Source organism: Protopterus annectens, chromosome 2.part1, assembly GCF_019279795.1.
Source record: "Protopterus annectens isolate FY-2018-M chromosome 2.part1, PAN1.0, whole genome shotgun sequence".
In the NCBI taxonomy this organism is placed as follows: Eukaryota; Metazoa; Chordata; order Ceratodontiformes; family Protopteridae; genus Protopterus; species Protopterus annectens.
Genome location: NC_056729.1, coordinates 1,534,157,336 through 1,534,182,276, shown reverse-complemented (window position 1 = coordinate 1,534,182,276; position 24,941 = coordinate 1,534,157,336). Strand labels below are relative to the sequence as shown.

General features: G+C 39.9%; 1 protein-coding gene across 3 annotated transcripts in view; it reads left to right on the top strand.

Moving 5' to 3' along the window:
• PLCH2 (phospholipase C eta 2) overlaps positions 1 to 24,941 on the top strand; it is a 1,923,638-nt gene that overhangs the window by 1,280,024 nt on the left and 618,673 nt on the right. For all 3 annotated transcript variants that reach the window (XM_044062990.1, XM_044062992.1, XM_044062991.1), the window contains exon 9: positions 10,226 to 10,397. In XM_044062990.1, the coding sequence (XP_043918925.1) occupies positions 10,226 to 10,397 (172 nt within the window). The remainder of the gene's footprint in view (positions 1 to 10,225; positions 10,398 to 24,941) is intronic.

Here is a 24,941-nt window from a genome sequence, read left to right as displayed (position 1 = left end):
CATAATGATTCTTTCCATAGCTTTGCAGACCAGGCTAGTTAAGCTTATGGGGCGGTAGTTTCCAGGGTCTGTAGAGGCACCCCCCTTGTGGAGTGGGACCACTGTTGCTGTACGCCAGTGTACAGGTACATAATCCAAAGTAAGGCTAAGATTAAATAGCATTTTTATGTGTGGGTTTAGCTCCTCTTGGAGTTCTCGTAACATGCACCCCGGGATACCATCAGGTCCCATTGATGCTGTATTTTTTGCTTTGTTTAGGGCGGTTCTCACTTGGACATCTGAGATGACAGGGAGATTACATTCAGCTGGGATAAGTATTTCTTCTTTTGGGGGTGAAGGAGGCGAGAAGTTTGCACTGAACCTGTCAGCCAGAATGTTAGCAATATCTGTGGGTTCAGTGTATTTTTTGTTGTTGTGAACCAACTCAGAGCATATCTGAGGGTTTCCACCCAGGTTTCTAACATAGCTGAAGAAGGCTTTGTGGTTATCTTTAGTGTCCTTAGCTATTTTTCTCTCAAAGTTTGCCTTGGATGTTTTTATGAGGGAACGTAGTTTTCTGCTAATGTTGATCAGAGACGTCTTCCCTTCATGGGATTTCGCTCCGACGTGCAGTAGCTTCCATCTTTTGTTATACAATTTGTTTATGGCTGAGGTCCACCAGACAGGACGCTTACATTTGGTGGAGAGGGACTTGGATTTGTTTGGGATTGCATGATCCATGCATTCCTGGATATGTCCATAGAAAGCATTTGTGAAGGATTCGGCATTGCGGGATGTGGTATCCACTGGCACAGTGAGCTTAAAGGATACCATCTCCTTCTTAAGAAGAGTGAAGTCTGCTTTTGAGAAGTTTTTCACTGTGGTCTTTTTTGCTGGGGGTGGAGGTGGGATATGTATATCCAGGGTGATTGTGGTCAGATCTCACTAGTGAGGGGTATACTTCCGGTGTGGAGCATTTTGTCCCCATGTTTGTGATGATCAGGTCTAGTATATTTTCTCCCCTAGTGGGAGAGGTGACTAGTTGTTCCAGTGCATTTGAATTTATGAATTCCAGGAACCTTTAAGCTAGGGTATTAGGGCTAGAATAATGTACCCAATCTATGTTTGGGTAGTTGAAGTCTCCCAGTATGATGGTATTTTGTGATACATTCATATCCTCCAATGTCTTCAGGAAAGCTGAGTGGGGTTCTTGAGATTGGGAGGGTGGTCTGTAACATGCTACCAGTTGTATAGCAGTTTTGCCTATGGTTAGTTGCACCTGTATGGTCTCTGTTGCTTCATGTGTTGCTACTAACCTGGAGGTGTGGGTGTCCTTTATGAATATGGACACTCCCCCTCCCTTTGTGGTTCGGCCCGGGTTTTGGGGCCGAAAAGCATGATACAAGGTATAGCCTGATAGCGCTGGGGTGCTCTCAGGAGCCTTGAACCAGGTTTCAGTTACTGCACAGACGTCAATGTTCTCCATGCTGAGGAGTGCATCAAGTGCCTGCATCTTGAGATTTAGACTTCTGGCGTTGAGCAGCATTACCCTTAGTTTTTTTCCATTTTTGTTTTCTAAGGAGGTGGGTTTGTCTTTTGAGCCTTGCCTAAAAAAGGCATTATGGGGGTGGCAAGAGCCTTAGCCAATATCCGGAAGCCCAGTGGTGACAGGTGTAAGCCATCCCTTGTGAAGCAGCGTGGCTTGTCCAACATATCATCCCAGGCAGACAGATATTGGATCCCCTTAGAATGACACCAGTACTCGAGCCAATTGTTAAAGCCTGCATAAGACATGTGTCTTGCGCTTTATATTTTTTTAGTGAGAAACCTCTGGGCCTGCTCTAACTGGTGTAAGTGCCTTGTTAGGTACATGCAGAAGGGAGCATTGTATTCCATTATGGGCCTAATGTGGGCTGGGTACAATGGCACTATGACTTCCTTTTACCTGGATGCCATGCCTTTACTTAAAAGTTTAGCCACACAGAAGGATTTCTTCACTACCATAACTACTTGATGGTCAAAGTTTAAGTTACTATCTCTCTCTCTGTTCCTAGGTCCCCTCACCATGGGTCTACTTTTAAGGGTGTGCTATCAGTATTATAATTTGTATGGATATCTGTTTTATGATTACATATTTTTATCATTTAATCTCAGACCATGCTTTTGGCACCAGTCATTTGTCATTTTTAGGCCTGTTTCTAAGATGTCAGCATCATTTGAGAATTTAATGATTGCTTACAGTCATTGGTGAGGTTGATATATACCAAGCAGGAGCGGGTGAGGTTGGTATATACCAAGCAGGAGAAGTGCCAACACTGAGTCTTGTGGGACATCGCTAGTAACAGGTTTCTTATCGAAAGTGGATTCGCCTCTCCAGACAACATGTGTCCTCATAGTTAACCAGTTTGATATCCACCCCACAATGTAGGGATTTATGCTTAATGCAGTAAGTTTATTTACTATCCCTGAGTCGGGGACTGTGTCAAAAGTAGTGTGCAGTATGCAGTGGATTTTTCACAGCTGCTGTTCCCATGTAAAGTACTAATGTTCCTCTGCACAGTGCGCTTTGCTTTGGATTTGTCTCTGCTGCTGTATCCGTTTTAAGTAGTAATGTTTCTCTGCACAATGCAGTGTTCAGTGGATTTGTTACAGCTGGTAAAGCACTTCCTTGCCATTCAAGTATACTATGAATTTAAGCAATGCAGCCACATTTGCCCTAATTTTATTTCAAGTCAGGTGTCAGTTTTCTTCTTTCTACATTGCTGTAACTGCAACTTTGTGATTAATAGATTGTGCAGCACATTCTTAATACATCTGGATATGTACAGGGGCTACTGTAAGGAACTAAGCAGTCAAAAAGTTCCCCTGCACTAAAAGCCCAGCGTATCTAAAATAGTAATGCTTCTTTGCTCAATACAGTGTGCCATGGATTTGTCATAGTTACTGTATCCAAGTTCATCTGCAATATGCAGTGTACAGTGGGTTTTCTCACAGTTGCTGTACCCATGGAAAGTAGTAATTTCCTCTGCACAATGTGGTGTTCAATAGATTTGCTACAGCTCCTGTACCTATGTGAAGTAGTAATGTTCATCTGCTCAAGGCACTGTGCAGTAGCTTTGTCATAGCTGCTCTACCCATGTAAAGTAGTAATGCTTCTGTGCGCAGTGCAGTATGCGGTAGTTTTTTCACAGCTGCTATTCCCATGTAAACTACTAATGTTCCTCTGTGCAGTGCACTGTGATTTAGATTTGTCTCAGCTGCTGTATCCATGTAAAGTAATAATGTTTCTCTGCATAATGCAGTGTGCAGTGGATTTGTCACATGTGCTGTACCCATGTAAAGTGGTAATGTTACTCTGCACAGTACAGTGTGCAATGGATTTATCACAGCTGTGGTACCCATGTAAAGTAATAATGTTGTTCTGCACAATGCAGTGTGCAATAGATTTGTCACAGTTTAAATGCTAGCTTGATGTACTGTATAGTCCTGCAGAGCCAAGACTTTAAGGACACATATATTGATGTGAGTAGCATATCTTTTTTGTTTAACTACGTATTGACAAATAGAATTTGATAGTGGATTGACTTCCTAAAGTAATAGATCAAATAGAATTAGATAGTGGATCGACCTCCTAAAGTGATAGACCCAGCTGTTTGCTTTCTAAGGATGAACAGTGATTCTGCAATGGCAGTAGCTATTGTGAATGTCCTGTAGGATTCTGTAACCCAAGCCTGACTGCTGCTTTGCAAATGCTTTTTCATATAAAAACAAAGAAAATTAATGAATAACTGAAAGTCACAAATGCTTTAATTGTGATCTTACTTTCAGCTACAAATAATACATTTTCACAACTCAGCCTCCAGTTGAATTTGGCACTTTTACCTTCCTGTATTCCAGCTTGTTTTTTTTGTGTGGGATAGAAGCTGCCAAAAAATCCCGTGCAGTCCATATTATAACATAATGTTTTTTGACTAAACCTGTCAGAGTAAGGTAAGTGCTACCACATCTAGAATGAATTAGTTCTGTCACTGGCGTTATTGTTTTCTGAATTATTGTTTAACTTCTGTAAAGTTGATAGTGTAGACACTGGGCCCGTATTTACTTGTAGCTGGGTACAAATTTAACAAAAACAAGACAGTAAGTTGTACCTGGAAAGTTTCGGCTACACATTCATTGCATTAGTACATATAAGCTTTTGGTAGTGAAATCATGAAGCAGTGGGGAGGTTTTTTTGTGCTGTTATGTAACTGCATCAGCTCTGTCTTTTATGAATTCCCTTTATTTCTTACTCAATACAAACCTTTTCAGTCCCTTTAGCTAAGCAAATGAATATTACTTCAGAGGCAGCTGACCTATGTTCTTTGAATTGGAAGCAATGAAAAATATTTATTTCTGAGCTAAAACTGCTGGTTCATTCATTTTAACTTAAGAAGCTCATTAAGGCCTTTGGTGAAAAATCATTTTTTCCTAAACCAGAGATGTTACAGCAAACTCCTGCTGCTAGATGTACCTTCCTTTTCCAGAATTTTAGTCAGAATAGACAGCTTGCTGAGTTAATCAGTTACATTATTTCTTTTCATAATTACATTATTGTAATATCTATATCGCATAAGTTTCACAAATAAAGCATGAGAGGCTATTCAGTTTTGAAGGTAAATTGAGAACTGAACATCCTGGTTTCAACACACCAAAATCACGTTATAAATTAGAGTAAGAAATTGTGATGTACTGCTAGCATTTGCATTAATATCCTAAGACAAGTTTCACAAGTTTCATAGTATTGAGTCAAAAGATATTTTGACTTCCAGTAGTTAAAAATGATTACCAAACCTTGCTTCTTGAGTTTTTTTATTCCACCACTCCCTCATGTGGAAGATAATTGGATAAATGTGAGTCTCACAAGGCAAAAGCTTCTCTGTTTTATGAATGATTTAAAAGTAGTGGGACACTAAGAGATTTATCATCCCTACATTGAAATTGCAAATATAGCTCATTAGCAAGACACGATTTTAAACTTTATTTTCATTTTCCATTATTTGCTAACTTAATTAGACACTCTTAGAACAAGAGCTTTTTTCGGAAGTGGTTGACAATCATTGATCTACCTAAATTACTTGCTCAGAAACACATGGAAGGCAAGTGAGACTGAGAGAAAAATCAACAATATAAGATAGAAAGCAGGATATTAGATAAAGTGTGTTATTGTAAGATGTGTCTTCAATAATCGTCTTTGCCACCCCTTTCTTATTGTTCAGAAAAAGATGCATTAAATCTGCAATTGTCAATCATTTGTATTGCACATCCCATCAAGTTATCGACTGGACTTGTGGCCTGAATGCATAGCTGAGTTTCCACTCAGCCTACCTATAATGTTAGTATGGATACATGTAGGAATGTCTGTTTTCAACTCTGGCCTTTTAGTGCAGGGGAGCCTTTTGCCTGCTTAGTTCCTTAGAGTAGCCCCTGTACATATCCAGATGTATTAAGAATGGGCTGCACAATCTATTAATCACAAAGCTGCAGTTACAGCAGTGTAGCAAGAAGAAAACTGACACCTGACTTGAAATAAAATTAGGGCAAATGTGGCTGCGTTGCTTAAATTCATTGTATACTCAAATGGTGAGGAAGTGCTTTAGAATCACCAGACTACCATGGGGAAAATTCTGCCTAGATTACAAAGCCTCAAATGACCCTGTCCTCTGACCTTCTATATATTCACAAAACATCGAACATCACAAATAGCCATTCTAGAGACCTGAATTTCTACCACGACATGAAAAGAATCTGGTGGTGTGTTGATACTACTCTAAAAAAATATATTTCTCCTGCAGCAGCCTTCCCGTTCTTATTAAACAGTATAGCTCTGTAACCTTCTTGAACCCAACCTGGACGAATAGGTCGATAACTGTAAATATACCCCATTTCTGGTTTCCCAACCCATTATGCAAAAGGATAAAGTGTGGTAGATATTGTATGGGCCAAGCTACAAACTTGAAGATTTCCTGTAAGAGGGCCTTAATATTCTTGTGTAATGGAGATAACTTGCCTTGGTTTTAAGGACATAACTGTGTATATTAAGACATGTTTCCAGACTGAGCATGTAATTGGTCATTGTTTCATTAGAGTTCTACCCCAGTAAACAAATTTAAATAAATAAACAAATGCAAATATCGTGGGATTGGTAACTGTGTCTCTTATTAGCATAGGCACACATTTTCAAACTATTGATGGTTATGATTTCAGTGTTGATGTATTGCAGGCCATAGAGTTCATTTTTGTAGTTTTGGGGGATTTGAAGGATTGGTTTTTGGGCACAGAGAGTTGCTGGCGCCATGTCAGACTCAAAGCCTGTCACAAGTGGTGTACCACAGGGCTCAGTCCTGGGCCCACTCTTGTTTGGCATCTACTTTTCCGAAGTACAAGCAAACACAGGAGGGTTATGGCTGACAAAGTTTGCAGATGACTGCAAACTGGGCGCCATAGTAGAAAACACATCTGACACAGATATCCTTCAGAAGGGTCTCACAGAAACGGATAACTGGTGCCAGAGCCATGGCCTAAAGTTAAATGCCAAAAAATGCATAGTCATACCCTTCGGGAAAAACAAGGTTACCCCTAGCTACCAAATAGGTGGCAATCCACTGAGTACAGAAGAAGTTATCAGGGACCTGGGGACCCAGGTTGATAGTAGTCTGTCATTCGACACCCATGTAGCTAAAGTAGTTAGGAAGACCTTCTACATTGCCCACCTTATCATGAAGGATTCTCATCTAGATCAAGGGAGGTCATAGTCTCCCTATACTCATCACTCATCAGACCAATGATTGAGTACAATGCCCCATTCGGAATGTATCTGACCCGACACTTGCAGCAGCTGGAGAGGCCACAAAAGTTCCTCACCAAAAGGATAAAGGGTCTCAAACATCTGTCCTATGCTGCCCGACTGAAAGAACTCCAGCTCTATTCAGTTGCTTACCGCTTGCTCAGAGGTGACCTTTGCCTAACATACAAGGCCATGTCAAACCCAGATTTGATGAATATGCTTCACCTCAAAAATCTAGATCCGTCAGAGCCACAAGGGCGGAGACTTAAACCTCGACACGGCTATTAATAGGACGTGCTGGAGGGATAGATTCATCACCCAAAGACTCCCTATGCTGTGGAATAAAATCCCGGTATATGTGAGGCAGAGCACCTCGCTGACCTTGTTCAAGAGAAATCTTGACCAATGGATGGGAGATCGCAGATATACCCCAGGGATTACCTCAGTGTCACTGCTCAACAGAGGCACAGCAAAATAATGGGTATAGTTCCCCATACTAAAGGGGTGGCGTAAGCCACAAAACTATGGGCTAGGCTTGTAAATGCCCTCGGGCAGATAGCCTAGTATGAACCTATGAACCTATGAACCTACCCTGGTCAGAGACTTTACACTTTTTTCTCAGCTGTGGATTGAAAGATCTTAGCTCCTGCTTGGACAATAAATTGATGTCTTTCTTTCTTTTTTCTTTCTTTCTTTCTTCACTTTTTGGTAGGTTTGTGAATAGTGAGATAAGGGAGGTACCCAGATGAGACGGATTTCAGGTTAAGGGCATTATAGATTGTAAACAGTAATTATATAATATAGATACATAGATATATGAGAATATTCTTTTTTTTTTCATTTATTTAGTTTTATTTCTTAACTTGACTATCTAGTTCAGCTGAGCCAAACGTACCAATATTAATAGTCACAGTGAGGATAGCATCAGGAACATAAAGTATATTTACAAGCAGAATAGATGCAGTCAGTCACGTGCTTTACCCCTACCCCTGCACCGTCTTACTAACCCAACTCCTGCCCCTAACACTAACTCTACACATTACTTACAAGTTGAATAGATGCAGTAAGTCACGTGCTTTACCCCTACCCCTGCACCGTGTTACTAACCCAACTCCTGCCCCTAACACTAACTCTACACATTACTTACAAGCAGAATAGATGCAGTCAGTCACGTGCTTTACCCCTACCCCTGCACCGTCTTACTAACCCAACTCCTGCCCCTAACACTAACTCTACACATTACTTACAAGCAGAATAGATGCAGTCAGTCACGTGCTTTACCCCTACCCCTGCACCATGTTACTAACCCAACTCCTGCCCCTAAAACTAACTCTACACATTACTTACAAGTAGAATAGATGCAGTCAGTCATGGGCTTTACCCCTACCCCTGCACCGTGTTACTAACCCAACTCCTGCCCCTAACACTAACTCTACACATTACTTACAAGTAGAATAGATGCAGTCAGTCATGTGGTTTACCCCTACCCCTGCACCATGTTACTAACCCAACTCCTGCCCCTAACACTAACTTTACACATTACTTACAAGTAGAATAGATGCAGTCAGTCATGTGCTTTACCCATACCCCTGCACCGTGTTACTAACCCAACTCCTGCCCCTAACACTAACTCTACACATTACTTACAAGTAGAATAGATGCAGTCAGTCATGTGCTTTACCCCTACCCCTGCACCATGTTACTAACCCAACTCCTGCCCCAACACTAACTCTACACATTACTTACAAGTAGAATTGATGCAGTCAGTCATGTGCTTTACCCCTACCCCTGCACCATGTTACTAACCCAACTCCTGCCCCTAACACTAACTCTACACATTACTTACAAGTAGAATAGATGTAGTCAGTCATGTGCTTTACCCCTACCCCTGCACCGTGTTACTAACCCAACTCCTGCCCCCAACACTAATGCTACACATTACTTACAAGTAGAATAGATGCGGTCAGTCACGTGTTTTCCCCTTACCCCTGCACGTGTTACTAACCCAACTCATGCCCCTAACACTAACTCTACACATTACTTACAAGTAGAATAGATGCAGTCAGTCATGTGCTTTACCCCTACCCCTGCACCATGTTACTAACCCAACTCCTGCCCCAACACTAACTCTACACATTACTTACAAGTAGAATAGATGCAGTCAGTCATGTGCTTTACCCCTACCCCTGCACCATGTTACTAACCCAACTCCTACCCCTAACACTAACTCTACACATTACTGATACTGTTAGAGAAGGGTGTATCGTAATGTAAATAGATGATGTATGTTTTTTGAGGTTTTACTGTCAGTGTTATTTCCAGTGAGGTTTCCTGTCTTTGGCCTTCTGCAGTCAGTGTATTGCATTGAGGGGGGGGGGGGGATTAATTGGTTGATTGTCAGACACTCAACTTTTGCAGGTTAATATAAGGGCTTTAAATATTACAGATACAACTGAGAAAGGAGGAGTAGTGGAGAAAGAGGAAACTAATTAAGGAGGGAGGACTAGCTGTATTGGAAGGCTATCCTTTAATATAAGAATAGAAAAAGTGAGTTTATATATTCAGGAGGGTTGAGAGAAGGTTAAGTATATGTGAATGCATTTCCACAGAAATTGAAGTGAATAATAAATTGGCTGAATTAGAGAAACTGATATAATTATTTTGTGCAGACTGCAGTTATGTTGCCTGTAGGATTTAGAGATATCATGCTAGCTTTCTGTTTGCCATTTCAAAGTTTGCTGACAGATTACGATAAATATAATGTGTCACCAATAACTTGTAGGTTAAAGATATTAATATATATTGTGTATTAAAATGATCTGTTTTCATTAGGAGAGTTAACACAGACTTTTATGGTGATCTGATTTGCAAGATTGGGAGTAACTTGGTAAATGAAAGGAATGCCTAACATTTGAGTTGTCTTATGACAGTACAGGCAATTGTTTGTTGTTAAGCTGGATATGATATTTATTTCATAAAGTTTTTAATTTGCATTAAAAAGAGTGAGTATGAAGTGGAGTAAGTTTTATTTTCAAGTTCCATTGTATGCAAGGTGATGATTGTCTAAATTTTATTTAACCAAGGAGTGATAACATTGTCCTTGTTTCGTGATGGTAGTGTACCTGTCATATTTATTGATCTTACCCTAATGATGTTAGCATAAAACTCCCATAAGACTGGATGCATTTGAATAGATAATATACTTCTTCTGAAGGTGAATAAAGTGGTTGTATATATATATATATATATATATATATATATATACATATATATATATATATATATAATCTATCATGTATTTGTTGATTCGTGAAGTTATAGATACTATCTTGATGTGGTAATGCCTTTTTCTTTGTATAGTGGTCATGATTCATTGGCCATGGTCAGACTTGTTCCTTATGTCTGTATTGTTATTTTTCTTAGATATCCAGTGATACTGTCCATTGAGAACCATTGCAGTGTCCCTCAGCAGAAAAAGATGGCACAGTACCTTATTGAAGTATTAGGAGACAAGCTGGACCTCTCCTCAGTGAATATTGAAGATGCCTCGCAGCTGCCTTCACCAGAGACACTCAAGGGAAAGATTCTTGTTAAGGTGAGTGTGATCTGATCTAAATCTGTTACCAGATGTGTGGGGCTTATCTTAATGATGGTGAAAATTCTTCTTGAAAGAGAAAAATCACTTAATGTGCAACTATTATGTGGATACCACAGTTGTGTTTTGTTTGCCTTGTGGCCTCTCCTAAGCCATTTGAAAAATGTTAGTCACAAAAGTCATACTCTCACTAAGCCTCTTGCCACTGAATGAAGAATGGCATCCTGATATTATGGTTAGAAGGGGTGAGCACTCTTTTGGCTCCATTTTTTTCCAGGCACACGTATTGGACATCTAACATTAGCTGTTTGAAAAGTTCCCACAGCTGATGCATAAGAATCAGAGGTTGGATTACCGTGGCTGAAGTAATTAAATCATAAGCCACTGCCACTAGTGATATTGTCTTTTTTGCACTGAGCCAGATTGCTGATTTGAAAGGTATCATTATGTAGGCTAATTTAACCTTGCAGCTCAGTGAAATCTAAAAATGAATGATTGATAACTTTGTCTATGCCAGCTGCATGGCACTGAAGGGTATGGCCAAGCAGAAGAACTGGGCAAGATGTACTATCTAAAGATTTCTGGCAGGAACATAGTTGGCAGAAAATAAGATACTCTGAATCTGTCCTTAACAGTTGTAATCCTGTCTTCCCCTACTGACTACATTGATATGCTCATGGCCTCCATGCTTCCCTGCTGATCACTGCCCTCTAGCAAGAAGTCATTATCTCACCTTGTTTTTTTGGAAATGCATGAGCTTGAGTAGGAAGGCACCACTTTACAGGAAAAAAGGCATTACAGCAGTCGAGCCCAACCATTAACTGAAGCAAGGCTGCTGAAATCCAAGCAATAAGCAGTCAGGTATTCCAATCAATGTTGTATAATGTATGTCTTTATTCCAATCTGCATTGTACCACCCTATGCATTCTCTCTACCTCACGGCCATTCTGTAGGCTAGTGGGGGCCCACCCCCAAATGTATAGGAAGACATCTAGAACCAGTGACTGATACTTCATTCTTTGCATGCACCACAGCAGCAGCATCTACGTATTTGGCCATTCACCAGTTAACCCTGTGCCAGACACCTCACACTTTCCAGAATCTGTTTTATGGCCTTGTCTAATCAGTTTTCCTAGTTTCCCCCACACAAGAAAATTCTTCATATACATAAGAGTGGAACTTGAGGGCCTGGTAGGAGACTGTTGTCTTCTTGTCATGCATACCCCTCTGCCTGTTGAAAATGGAACAGATGGATGTTTTTATATTGGTGACCAATAGGGACAATAAATTTGCATCCTTGTACCTCCCAAATGGATGTTCTTTCTTTCAGGGAGGGTCTTAGCTTACATAATTCACTTTAAAGTGGCCAGTAATGCCTTCTTGATATTCCTTGTGCTTGCTTCAAAAACCTCTTCTTTTCTAATGCTGAGTGAAATAGAGCCTTGAGTTGTCTTATCCAGGATGTTTACTCAAGGAAGTCATTTCTGCAATAAGTTTGTAAGGTGCTTCTAGGTTCCCAGAAAGACTGATTGTTTATAGAGTTTCCCCATAAGTGCCCTTTCCTTTTAAAATAATACCATGTAATAGACCCTTATGTTATTTAATGAGCTCTGTATATGTCCTAGAGCACTGGCATTTAGTCAGTCTTCCTCCAGATGTGGAATTCAAGACAGTGGACATGTTGGGCAAGAGAATTTACTTTTTGGTAATTTTGTTCCTTAGATTCTTCATCTGCCTCACACATCTCATTTTCCTAACTTTGTTTATGGACAGAGGTTTGGAGATGGTGGCTTCCCTCCTGTATTCAGTCAGACTGCCTTGCGATTTCACATTCCTTCATACTTGCTCAGTATATGGATATGACTGGCTTATTTCAAACATTTTCTTGACTTGGATCTCTGTTACTCCAACATCTGGCTTCATTTTATAGCTCTTTCTACCTTCTATTATCTAGCTCTAATTTTTTAATATTTTTTTTCATTTATTCAACTGACTCACCTCCAACACCAGTTAGTTAAACAATTTTTCAAGAATGTCTTAATTTCAGGCCGCTTTTGAAGAACCCAGCCAATACACATTTTGATATGAATTTCCTAACAGACATGGTCATGTCTCCTTTCAAACCATCTGATTCAGAAAATGAACAGTTTATATCCTTGAATATATAATTTCTCATAGCCATCACCTCTGCTTGCTTAACTGGGCAAAGTCCATTTACAGAGCAGGCTCAGGGAGAAAAGCTCTGCACCATCAAGTCTTGACAGCACAGCTTTACCTAGAGTGTCAGTTTGGACATGTACTTTAAGTGCCATGAAGTCATCATCATCGTCTCCTTTTTCTTCCTTTTCTGCCTTTCAGGTTCCTTTATTTATTTAATAATTTGCTGACCTTATAGGTGGGTTATTCATAAGACCCACCATGAGCCAAGTACAATAACACAAGCTATTACTGAACAATTACATTGTATATCAAATTACATGAACAAGTAGCCTATTCCATAGTGCGGGGATACTTTAGGACACGTATCTGTCTCTCCAGCTCATTCAGTTTATGTCACAAGTGAAGTTCAGATCCCTGGAGTTAGTGTTTCTGGTGCTGTTTGTTTTGTGCATATGCAACAGATCCATTAGAGCTGGATCTGGGGAAGCCCTGTAAGCAGGGCAAAGGTCCCCACTTGGCAGTCCGTAGGAGTCTGAATACAGAGACAGAGCATTTACACAATCATTGTAGCACAGGGTATTCATGCCTTGTGTTCTCCTGGTAAGAAACCTCTGTGGGCATTCCAGCTATTGCAAGTGTCTGATTAGATACACGGTAAACTGGGCATTGTATTCAATGATACATCTGATAAGTAGAGCGGTACTATAACTTCCTTGGAACTGGATGCCTTATCCTTACCTAAACGTTGGATGACTTAAAATGATTGTCTTATTATCTTAGCTCTGTCTTGGTAAAAGTCTGGATTGCTGTCTACATATATTCCCAGATCACATACTACTAGACTGACTCTTAGGTATGTTTTATTCATGACAGCTTCCCAAAGGGTATTCTAATGCATTTTTGGAATTGAGTTTAAAGCTTTGGTACCACTCTTTTATTTATGTTAAACCTGTGTGCTTTCTTATTTTCTAAAATGTCCCCAAATTCATGTTCACATGCTTTTTCAAACACTGTAACAATTGGATTTGTGGTGGGATTAAAAAGACACTGTCATGTGTAGTGTTATCACCTAGTAGCACCCATAACTTCAACTTTCTAACAAATATTTTCAGTCAGTAATGGTGTGCTCAATGTTTGCACATCCTGATGGAATAAAGAAAAAGCTTTTAAAATAACTCATGGTTTTCTGGACCAATAATTTGTTCAGTAAAATTATAGATACTGAATTTAAAATATGATGTAGCTGTAAAAATACCTGAATGGGGGTTAGCCAGTAAAATATCCGGAACATATGCTGTCATCACCACCTGTTGTTCTGTTGATTTCTTGTTCAATACAGGTGGTTTGTGTTTCTTCCCTGATTCACTGATAACTCCTGCCAGTTTGTTTATTTGTTGGCTATCCTGTCCAATCACTTGGGTAAAGGTTGATGTAAAGGGACTTCTGTGTCTTGTTCAATCTGGTGTACATCAACATGATTTTTTTCATACCCCAAATTGGTGTGTGTGTGACCAGAGGTGTTGATCTTTAGATACACTGTCTTGTTACTGTGATCTGTTATCCCTCTGTAGTTTTTTTTAGCTTTCCTTCATGTTATAGCAGGTTATTTACAATCCACTCAATGAAATACATTATCAAAAATCTGTTTATGTTGTGTGAAATTGAGGTCCCCAGTTTTAAAATTGAGTAGTTTAGAGATTCCGTCTTTCAATATTTTCATCTGATGTTCATTCTCTCTGATCACTAACCTGGCTAGATCAAACCTGGTTTTATCAAAAGGTTCCAACAATTCCATGTGGAATCAAGAATTTTTTTCAACACCTTGTGGATATTTCCAAACTGTTAATCCTTTCTGTACATGCTGTCACTTGACACTCTCATTAAGAAAATAATTGTCCTGTTATAGTGTTTTAAATTTATATAAAACCTTGTCCAGTTTCTGAATTTGCTGGTCAAGAGATAAATATTCACCTTCCATGGATCTTATTTAATCTATCTCATCTGGTAATGTAGAATGTTCCAACTGCTTATGGACACTAATTATTCCCAAATAGTCTATTGAGAAAAATGTTGCTTGTGTCTAACTGGAATGTTAATCCTGTCCATTACAGAATGCATGTCTGATTGCTTGTTATTACCTCAGTCTGTATCCTGAGGGCTTTGTTTGTTATCACCATGTGTTTGCTGATATACTACTTGTGACAGTTATTGAATAAGCAAGGTTAGGTTGTCCATTAAAACTGGAAGGCTGGGGTGGGGGTTCCATTGCAAAAAAGTTCTTCCATATTTGATGCTGACATAGTGGAGAGTTTGCACAAAAACTGTATCCAAAAAAAATCACAACACACAAGCAAATGAGCTCACACTGTGCCATAAAAACAAAATACAAGTTAAAAAACAAATGTCCAGGTAGAAAAAGGTAGAAGAACTTTAATAGGTTAGGTGCTTTCATCTAATTACATGCATTTACATAAGACATTTAACTACACAACCCCTAAATTCAACCAATCAAAAATATTATAGCAAAAAAAAAAAAAAAAAAAAATTAAGCCAATAAAACACTATTGTTTATGAAATGACAAGGTGTAGCTAATGCTACTTTGACAAGAAAAAAAATGTAAAAACAATATTAAAGTACCAGTGAATAAATAAATGTTATAATTTAATAGCTCTGTGCTTCAGTTCACTAGTGATAGACATACCTTCATTAAGTCCTGGTAGACTACTGGCATTAGTCCATATCTGCCAAGACATTTCTCTGTGTACTAAATAATTCTGCCAATTACCTGTGTATGTGTGTAATTGGATTTTTTCCTAGAACAGAAAACTTAAACATTTGGAAGTTAATGCAGGCTTCTGCATGCCTTGCCAACGCACTTTTGTCATAATTTTTGTTGATGCTGTACAAGTGTTGGTATATTCTTTTGTTCAGACAGTTGTTAGTCTTTCCCACATAGAAGGTGGGACATGTACAGCATGTGGCTAGGTAAACAACTCTATATGTTGTACATGAGTGTCTCAATTTGGCCAACCATTTGTTGATTTTGTTAAACAAGACAATGTCCACTTCTGTGTCAGTATATGTAGACACTGTTTACATCTCCCACATTTATTGTTTTTTTCTAAACCATTGCAATATGATCTCAGTGATCTTTCCAAAATTCCCTTAATATTGGTACAATTTTTAAAGGTAAAGCTTGGCTGATTCTCGAAGCATGCTTTTAGGTTCATAGGTAGGTACTAGGCTATTGGCCCTAGGGCATAATTAAACCTAGCCAAAATCTTTGGCTTTCACCTCCCATAAGGTTTAGTTACCTGCGCCTCTGTTGAGCAGGGCCACAGATGTGATTCCTGGGGTGAATTTCCTGTTTCCCATCCAGTCATCAAGATTCCTCTTGAAGAGCGCTAGTGAGGGACTCTGCCTCACATATATGGGGACCTTATTTTTCAGTTATCATCCCCTTGCTGAAGCTTCCGTTTGTTTCATATAATAGTCTGGATATCACCCAAGTCAAAGGTTTAATGCAGCATGTTATCGTTGGTGTTAGAGAAATGCTTTACAACTTGGATGGCAGTTTGATCAATTTTACCAGATTGTACTTCTAGTTTCAGTTTATATAAACCCTTTTTAATAATAGGGACATATCTCTCCTCCCTATTCTTAAGTATGTTCACCATTTAAAAGTAAGTGATACCAGTTGGATAACCACATTAATGAAACATGTTTAAGATTGTTAAACTGTGTCATATGCTCATTATTGACAGATATAAATCTGGAGGTTCTAATAAACTGGCTTTTGACAACTCCGCTCTTCTGAACAGTTGTGTGGCAGCTTTAGAAGTGCAAAAAGGTGTGTTTTCTGTATGTAGAAGTGTGGAAACTACACATGCTGTCCTTTTTGATTTCCACATCTAAAAAGTTGATCTTAACACATTCACTCCAATGGAGCTCAGGATGTTTGCTTTGTAACTTCCAATGGACACAGCCTAAGCATTTTGACAGAGTCAAATTATGTCCTCACATTTCAAACAAATGTTCATATGCCTGGAACCATAAGGGTTATGAACTAGGAAGTATAAATGGCAAACCCTTCAGCACAAACTGTTTATATAGTGATAGTATTCTTTAGGTTCTAAGTATTAAACTGAATTTTATAAGTCACAGTAAACACAGTAACTCTTACATTTGTAATATTTTGTAAACTTACACTGTCTCAACAACCACTCAAGTTACACATATACTATCAGCAGCATTTTATTCATCAGGCTGAGAGCTTTCATATGAGGCTAAGAAGTTCAGTCTGTGTTACTTGGTTGTTTAGAAAAATGTGAATATTATATCTGTATAAATTAATGTCATAAAAAACAACAGTTAATATCTCTTGACCTGCATTAGACAGAGGTAAAATATTAATGCAGTTTAGTTTGCCATTGTATAAGCTTTAAGATGAAATATTATAAAACTTTGTACATAGCATGGTTTTGGAATTATTGATGCAAGTATGAACAAGCAATATTTGATGCCCAGAGACGTCAGTAGGAGTTAACTGCAGATGCACCTGAAGGTGTCACTCAGATGTAATGAGTTAAGTTCATCCACTTTGTGTGTAAATTTCAGGAGTACATTTCTGAGTGTTTACGTTCTGCTATAAAGTGATACATTTGATTAATGTTGCCTGCCCACATAGGTAATACATCACCCAGGTTTTGTTTTTATGGCCCAGTATGAGTTTGTTTCCTCGTGTATTGTGGATGTTTGCATAGGAATTCTTTGAATAATTCTGCGTAGGTTGCTGTGCTCTTAGGGTTAGAAGGAACCTTGAGTATTGATAAACAGTCATTTAATTGAATGTAATTTGTCTTAGAATAGTTCCTAATGGTTACTGGTTTAACTGGGTTTTCTAAGTTGATTTTTATTTCAAAGTAGACAGCTTTGTGATCTGACCTCACCAGTGAGTACATGACATGGGGGGGGGGGTTGTCAATGCAACTGTTTCCCTTGTTGGTGAGTGTCATGTCCCTCCTCTGGGTCAGTGATCAAGGAGTCTCTACCCTCAGCACTGACTCTGGAGGGGGAACATTCACTAGGAAAAATAGACACACACAGTATTTTCAAATGCAGCTCTCTGCACTGAGCAGAATTTCCCTAAACAGCACATAGGGAGTGCACACTGTAGTCCTGGGGCTGGACTTCCTCTCCAAGCCCCAAATAAGATTACACTGACCACCTCATAGTTGTGTCCTTAGCCAAGTGTTCCAATCCAAGTCCTCCACCACCTTCTGTGGGAAATCAGTGCTCTCTCTCCTGTTCCAAGTAGCTGACACACACAATCTTTGAAATTTGACTTACACACACACACACACACACACACACACACACACACACACACACACATACATCTGGGAAAGGCTGACACAGATTTACCCACTATGCAACCTCAACCCAGACTATAAGGTACATACTGCCACCAGAACACCCCAAAACCAGCTACTCTTTGGATCTTACCAGGGTACCCAATTATACTTAGTAAAATGAATACTTATACAAATAGTAGTGTTTACAAGTAGCAAGAGGTTTCAAGAACATGAAGCCACAGTGCCACAAAATAAATGCAAGTGCTCTCAAAGGTTAAAATATTTTGTAAAAGGCAAGCAAAAATTAAAGGTTTAGATATGTTTCATAAAAAATCAATAAATATGACAATAGTGAATATCTCATCGCAATAAAAAGCAGAATTTCAATTCACAAGAAATATAAAAATAACACAGATTGAAAAATTCAGACACATAGAGAAAAACAATATTTAGCTAATCTCATTATATTTTCCTAACTGACTGAAGAATTACTGTTCCCTACTTACTTGCTTAGAGCAAGCTAAGAGGATTGGATGAGTATATTTGTTGGCAGTTCCAATAACAGAGTGCTGAGTGCTTCTATCACATCTCTCACTAATATCAAAATACAGTTTCAGTGCTGGCTACAGAATGACATCACATTTGGTCACCTGAATCTGCATTTCCCACACTAAACCCCTCACTAACAACTGAGCCAGGAATTGGCACAGATCTGTCACAATACACACATAGAACTTTGCTAAGGCTTAATACAACATCTGGAAACTATAAAATAATTCAAACACTTCTCCCCTTCCTGCAGAAAGGCTATTGTAGAGACATTGCATCTGTTAAGTCATTTAATTCATGCTATTTTTCTTAAGATTAGCTGGGCTGAGTTTAACCCCTTCCCTTCCAGTAATCTCTGTTAAAATATAAACATTTCAGCAGTTACAACAATACAGCCTGACATATATGTATATTTCTTTTCTGTCCAGCAGGGACCCACTGTTGATACATTTTAACACAAGCAGCTTTACAAATATATCTTTAACACAAGCATCTGAACAAATCAGTTTGATATTCAAATGACATATAATTCTTTACAAAACTCCAGCTAGCTATGCTGGCATATCTTACCAATGTACTGGATATTTCTACATTTATTAAGCATCTGTTTGGGTTTTTTGTTCTGAGGAGTGTATCATATTGGTTCCCATCCTCCCTCCCTATTGGTATTGTGTTCTTATACTTGGTGCCTTTGCAGCTGCCCACTAATACTGTAAATTTGATCTTGGACACTCCTCCCAGTCTAGTGTCATTATCTCATTCTACCTAATCCAGGGAGAACATTTGAGAAGGCCAACCCAGTTAGTTTCTGCTCCTCCTTTCCCCTTTCCACTTTACAAAAAAAATTTCTAAGCTTGTTTCCTGTCTTTCATGTAAGTCATCTAGTCCAGATACAGATTTGTTGTATTCAAGACTGTTTGTAAGCTTCTGAGCCCCCAAGCCTTTCTGTGTTGGAGGGAAGCCTTCTAGCTTAATTTTGTTTCTTAGAACTAGCCAGTTTTCTAGTTTCAGCACTCAAATCTGTTTTGTTGAGCTCAGCACTTGTTCAGAACTCATTGTAAGCACTAAATAAGCTACAAATTACTGCAGCACTCAACTTTCCTCACTTGTCTAGAGGAAAACACTTTTTAGTACTTAATAAGTAAGCACCTATCCCCTATACAGGCATGTCTAAGGGTCAGCTCCTGGTGTTTTCTCCTGTCTACCTGATGAATCTGGGCATCTTGGGGCAATGCAGCAATTGCCTCATGTACACAGACAACCCTCTCCTCCTAACACCAAACACTACAACTTGTGATAGATGCACTTATATAGCCAAAGTGGCAGCAAAGCTCTCTTCACCCAAGACTGGACTAGACAGTCAAGTGGAGAAGGTAAACACTTGCACCACACTACACTCCTCACATAGTCCCTCAAAACCTACACCACCAAAACACACACATAGAAGCACAAAACACACACCTACATTCACGGAGGCTCTCAATAAAAATCTACCCAAGCAACAGGGACCTCCAAAGCAGAAACGCAAGCAACCTTCACCCCCCAACATAACCCAGATGACACATAGCCCACAAATTCAGTGTGCCACTCAACCACAGCCCATAAGGCATAACAATGTACCCAACACTCTAGCCATAGGTGACTCTAAAGTCAGGCACACTGATGTTCTACTCACCAGGCTAAACAAGGAGAAAGTTACTGTCAGCTGGCTGTCAGGTGCCAGGATCCACTACATAATGCACACACTCAGGTCACTCCACAACAAGTACAAATATTGACTTTGTCATTGTCCATGTTGGTGTGAATGACCTGAGACGTACCACCCTGGATTACATGAAAAGAGACATGGAGGAGCTGTCCAGTTTTGAAGCCCAGGCAGGTATGTCCCTAGCCCTGAGTGGCATCCTGCCATCACGCAGAATGATACTACAGTACAAGGACAAAATGATTGACTTCAACAATTGGCTAAGCTTCTGGTGTCATTCTAAGGGGATCCAGTATCTGTCTGCTTGGGATGACATGATTGACAAACCACGATGCTATGCCAGAGATGGCCTACACCTATCACCCTTGGGATTCCGGATACTGGCTAAGGCTCTTGCCACCCCATAGTGCCTTTTTTAGGCAAGGTTCAAATGACAAATTCACCACAATAACAGGAACAAGCAAGCAAAATCTGAGGGTAATGCTACTTAATGCTAGAAGTCTAAACCTCAAAATGCACTCACTTGAGGCACTCCTTAAAATGGAGAACATCCACATCTGTGTGGTGACAGAGACCTGGTTCAAGGCCTGCATTAGCAGGCTATAATTCATACCACACCTTTTGGCCACCTAACCTGGACCGAAACACTAAAGGCAGAGGCGTGTCCATATTCATTAAGGATATCCACACCTCCAGGCTAGTTGCTCAGCATAATGCATCCGAGATTATCCAAGTGCAACTAACTCTGAGCAAGACCGCAATCCAAACTGTAGCTTGCTACAGATCCCCCACCATGTCCCAAGATTCCCATTCCTCATTTCTTGATACACTGGAAAATATTAGGGTACAACCTAACACCATAATAATGGGCAATTTCAACTACCCCACCATTAACTGGGAAAACTACTCATGTACCAACTCTTGTGCTCAACATTTTCTAGAATTCATAAATTCCAATGCCTTGGATCAACTTATCCACACCCCTACCAGGGGCAGCTATATCCTAGACCTGGTCATTATCAAAATGGGCAACCGGTGTTCCACACCAGAGGTCAATTCCTCATTGTTCAGATCTGACCACAAGCTAATCGCCCTAGACAACCACATCCCACCTCCAACCCCCATTAGGGAAACCGCCGTAAAAAATTTCTCCAAAACCAACTTCACGCTTCTTAAGACAGAAGTGGCAAACTTCACGACACCCATGCTGACATACAATAGAGGTACGACTGCTGAATCCTATAGAAATGCACTTTATAAGCACTTACACGAGTGCATGGATTGTGCAATCTCTAACAGAACCAATATGTTATCCTCCAAAAAAAGGAAGCCAATCTGGTGGTCGGGTCCCCTGCCATAAACGAACTCTACAACAGAAGAAAGAAACTGTTGCAAAAAAGAGTAAAATCCCATGATTGGAGGAACTCTGTGGTCAGCCTCAGTAAGAAGCTGAGATCCCTCATAAAATCCTCCAAATCTAGTTACGAAAACAAAATTGCCACTTATTCTAAAGACAACCACAAAGCATTCTATAGCTATGTCAAGACTTTCAATGACAACACTCAGATCTGCTGTGAGTTACAGGACAATGGCATTAAATATACAGAACCAACTGATATTGCCAAGATCTTGGAAGATAGGTTCAGTGTTAGCTTTACCCCTCTCTTACCACCTAAAAGGCCCATCTCTATACCGGAAGAATGCAAAGTTCCTGTAATCATAGCTGCACAGATAAAAACACACTCTCCAAAGCCAAGAACACAGCATCCATGGGACCTGACAACATCCAAGGCTGCATTCTACATGAACTACAGAATAAACTGGTACCCTACCAAAGTACCATGTTCATTCGTAGCCTCACCTCAGGCTTTGTGCCCACTTAATGGCACACAGCAATGGTTATCCATTCCACAAAGGGGGAGCCACCATGGACCCCAGGAACTACTGCCCCATTAGCCTGATGAGCCTGGTCTGCAAGGCTATGGAACGTATCATCATGGAATTTTAAACAATGACATTGGTAATCTCCAAACTCTGGACCCTACCCAGTTCGGGTTTGTAAAAGGCAGATCATGTCTCCTAAACCTGATAGACTTCTTTGAAGCGGTCACCAAAGCCGTTGATGAAAGTAAGGTGGTTCACACAGTCTATCTAGATCTCGCCAAAGCTTTTGACACCATCCCCCACTCTGGAATTATAGATAAACTCACTAAACTAGGTATAAATCCCTATGTCACAAGATGGGTTGCCAACTGGCTCACTGATAGAACCCACACTGTGAAAGTAGCAGACTCTAAATCCAACTTCAGACCAGTGACAAGTGGAGTACCGCAGGGTTCAGTCCTGGTTCCTCTCCTGTTTGGTATCTACTTCTCTGAAGTACAGGGTAACACAGAAGGTCTTTGGCTAACAAGGTTTGCAGATGACTGCAAACTAGGAGCCATAATTGAAATGCCTAATGATGTGGACATCCTACAAAAGGGCCTCACTAAGACAGATGCCTGGTGTCAAAACCATGGCCTCAAGTGCAGTGCCAAAAAATGCATTGTCATCCCTTTTGGTAAAAACTCTGTACCCATGAACTACCACATAGGCAGTAGTCTACTTAACACCAAAAGTGTGATGAGACCTTGGGACACAGGTGGACAGTAGTCTCTCCTTTGATAATCACATCGCCACAGTAGTCAGGAAATCCTTCTACGTGGCACACCTCACCACAAAAGGTTTCTCATCCAGGACAAAAGAGGTCACTGTTCCCCTCTACTCATCACTAATTAGACCCATTATAGAGTACAACGCCCCTTTTGGTATGTACCTCACAAGACATCTACAACAACTGGAAAGGCCGCATAAATATCTCATAAAGAGGATTACCAGCCTCAAACATTCCCTAAAACTCCAGCCTACTCAGAGGCAATCTCTGCCTAACATATAAAGCTATGTCAAACCCAGAGCTGTTGGACATGCTCTACTTAAAGAAATCCCAATCCCTCCGAGCTACATGCTCTAGGGACCTAAACCTTGTCACCACAATAAACAGAACATGCTGGAGGGATAGATTCCTGTCCCAGAGACTTCCCATACTTTGGAACAAACTACCTATCTATATCAAACAAAGCACCTCAGTAGCAATCTTCAAGAAAAATCTTGATGATTGGATGGGAGATAGGAAATTCACCCGAGGATCACTTTTGTGGCTCTGCTTGACAGGGGCACAGGAAAATCATTTTCTTGGGTGGCAAAAGCCAGGGTATAGTTTGGCTAGGCTTATATAGGCCCTAGGGCTAATAGCCTAGTACCTACCTATGAACTAAAACAATGAAGAAAATGCAGTATTATCTGTTTGACTACCAACATATGTATTGTTCTTTGATGTAATACCCTAATTAATGTAAGCTGCTTTGATTATTTATTCCTCTGCATGAACAACATTCCTTCTGTATTTCTGACTGTAAATAAAATATGTAGTACTGATAGTATTGCTGATGTTAACAACTTTACTTTTGTGACTGAATGTGAGTGTAGAAAGCATTCAGTGGTGTATTCCTGCCATTACTTTTAGGGGTAATGGTTAGATGCCAGCTTCAAATCCTGTGTAAAACATATGTGTTGCTATGGATTGGACGAACCATCGAATGCTGCACATTGAACAATAACCATCGAAAGTTCACTCACTGGACTTTCATTTCATTGACAGGGTAAGTAACTACTTGTCTAACACTTACCCATCTCATGTACAAAGGTGTTTCAAACCCACCAAGGTGGCAAGCTTCACCCCCTCCCCACCCTTACTATATATACCAACTCTGAGACTGCACTAGAGTGGAGAAAATGGGTTTAAACACTTCCATGTGTGAGAGACAGGGAAGTGGTGCTGTCAATGAAATGAAAGTCTGGTGAGTGAACCTTCAATGCTTATTGTTCAATGTTCAACTGTCAATGGTTAGCCCATTCGATGGCTGACAATAGACCCTTTTAATATGTCATAGTAAGTGCAGTTTATTGTTCTCTTGATTGGTTGTTAAATATATGGCATATGTTAGAGGCAGGTCTCTATTGCATATGGGCCTAACCTAGATGGACATTAACCATAAGCAAAATCAATAAATAAATTCTTTGAATTTTAAGTATGGTTAAAATGTTGCAGTCTTTAATGTGCCTGGGTTTGGGTGTCTATAATATTTCCAGCTTGTTGTTGCCTGTTGGTCACCTTTCTTGTTGTTTTTGAAGGAAATGCACATTTTGGGTTGGTGATTTATTTCTGTGGACTGTTCCTGAGATGAACTACAGTCACACATCTATGCAAGCATATAATTTACTCCATTGCTAGCACCTCATATTCCTTACAGTAGAGAGGAGAGGCATGACTTTATCAGTTAATCTGTGAGTTATTGCACGCTGCATATGAGGTAACTGCCACACACACTCACCCAAACCACCCCATTGCCTAATGGTTGGAATGGTCCAGTATGTTTAGGAAGAATAGATCTGAGATACTAGGATGCAGCTCTCCTCTTTCTGATAAGGCAGTTACAAATTCAGATTCAAAGTGAAAAAGTAACGTAATTTTTTGGGGGGACCATACTGGATACTTTAAGTCTGACCAACTGGCAATTTCTGCTCCAGTTGCTCCTAGTTAATGTGTCTCTGGTACTATCCCCCAAATGGCCAGGACTACCAAATTCATGGTCATGGTGGGAAGAGGGTGTGAACATGCAGAGAAGATCTTACAGTGTTATATACACTGTCATGTGTACAGGGGATTTTTTGGAATG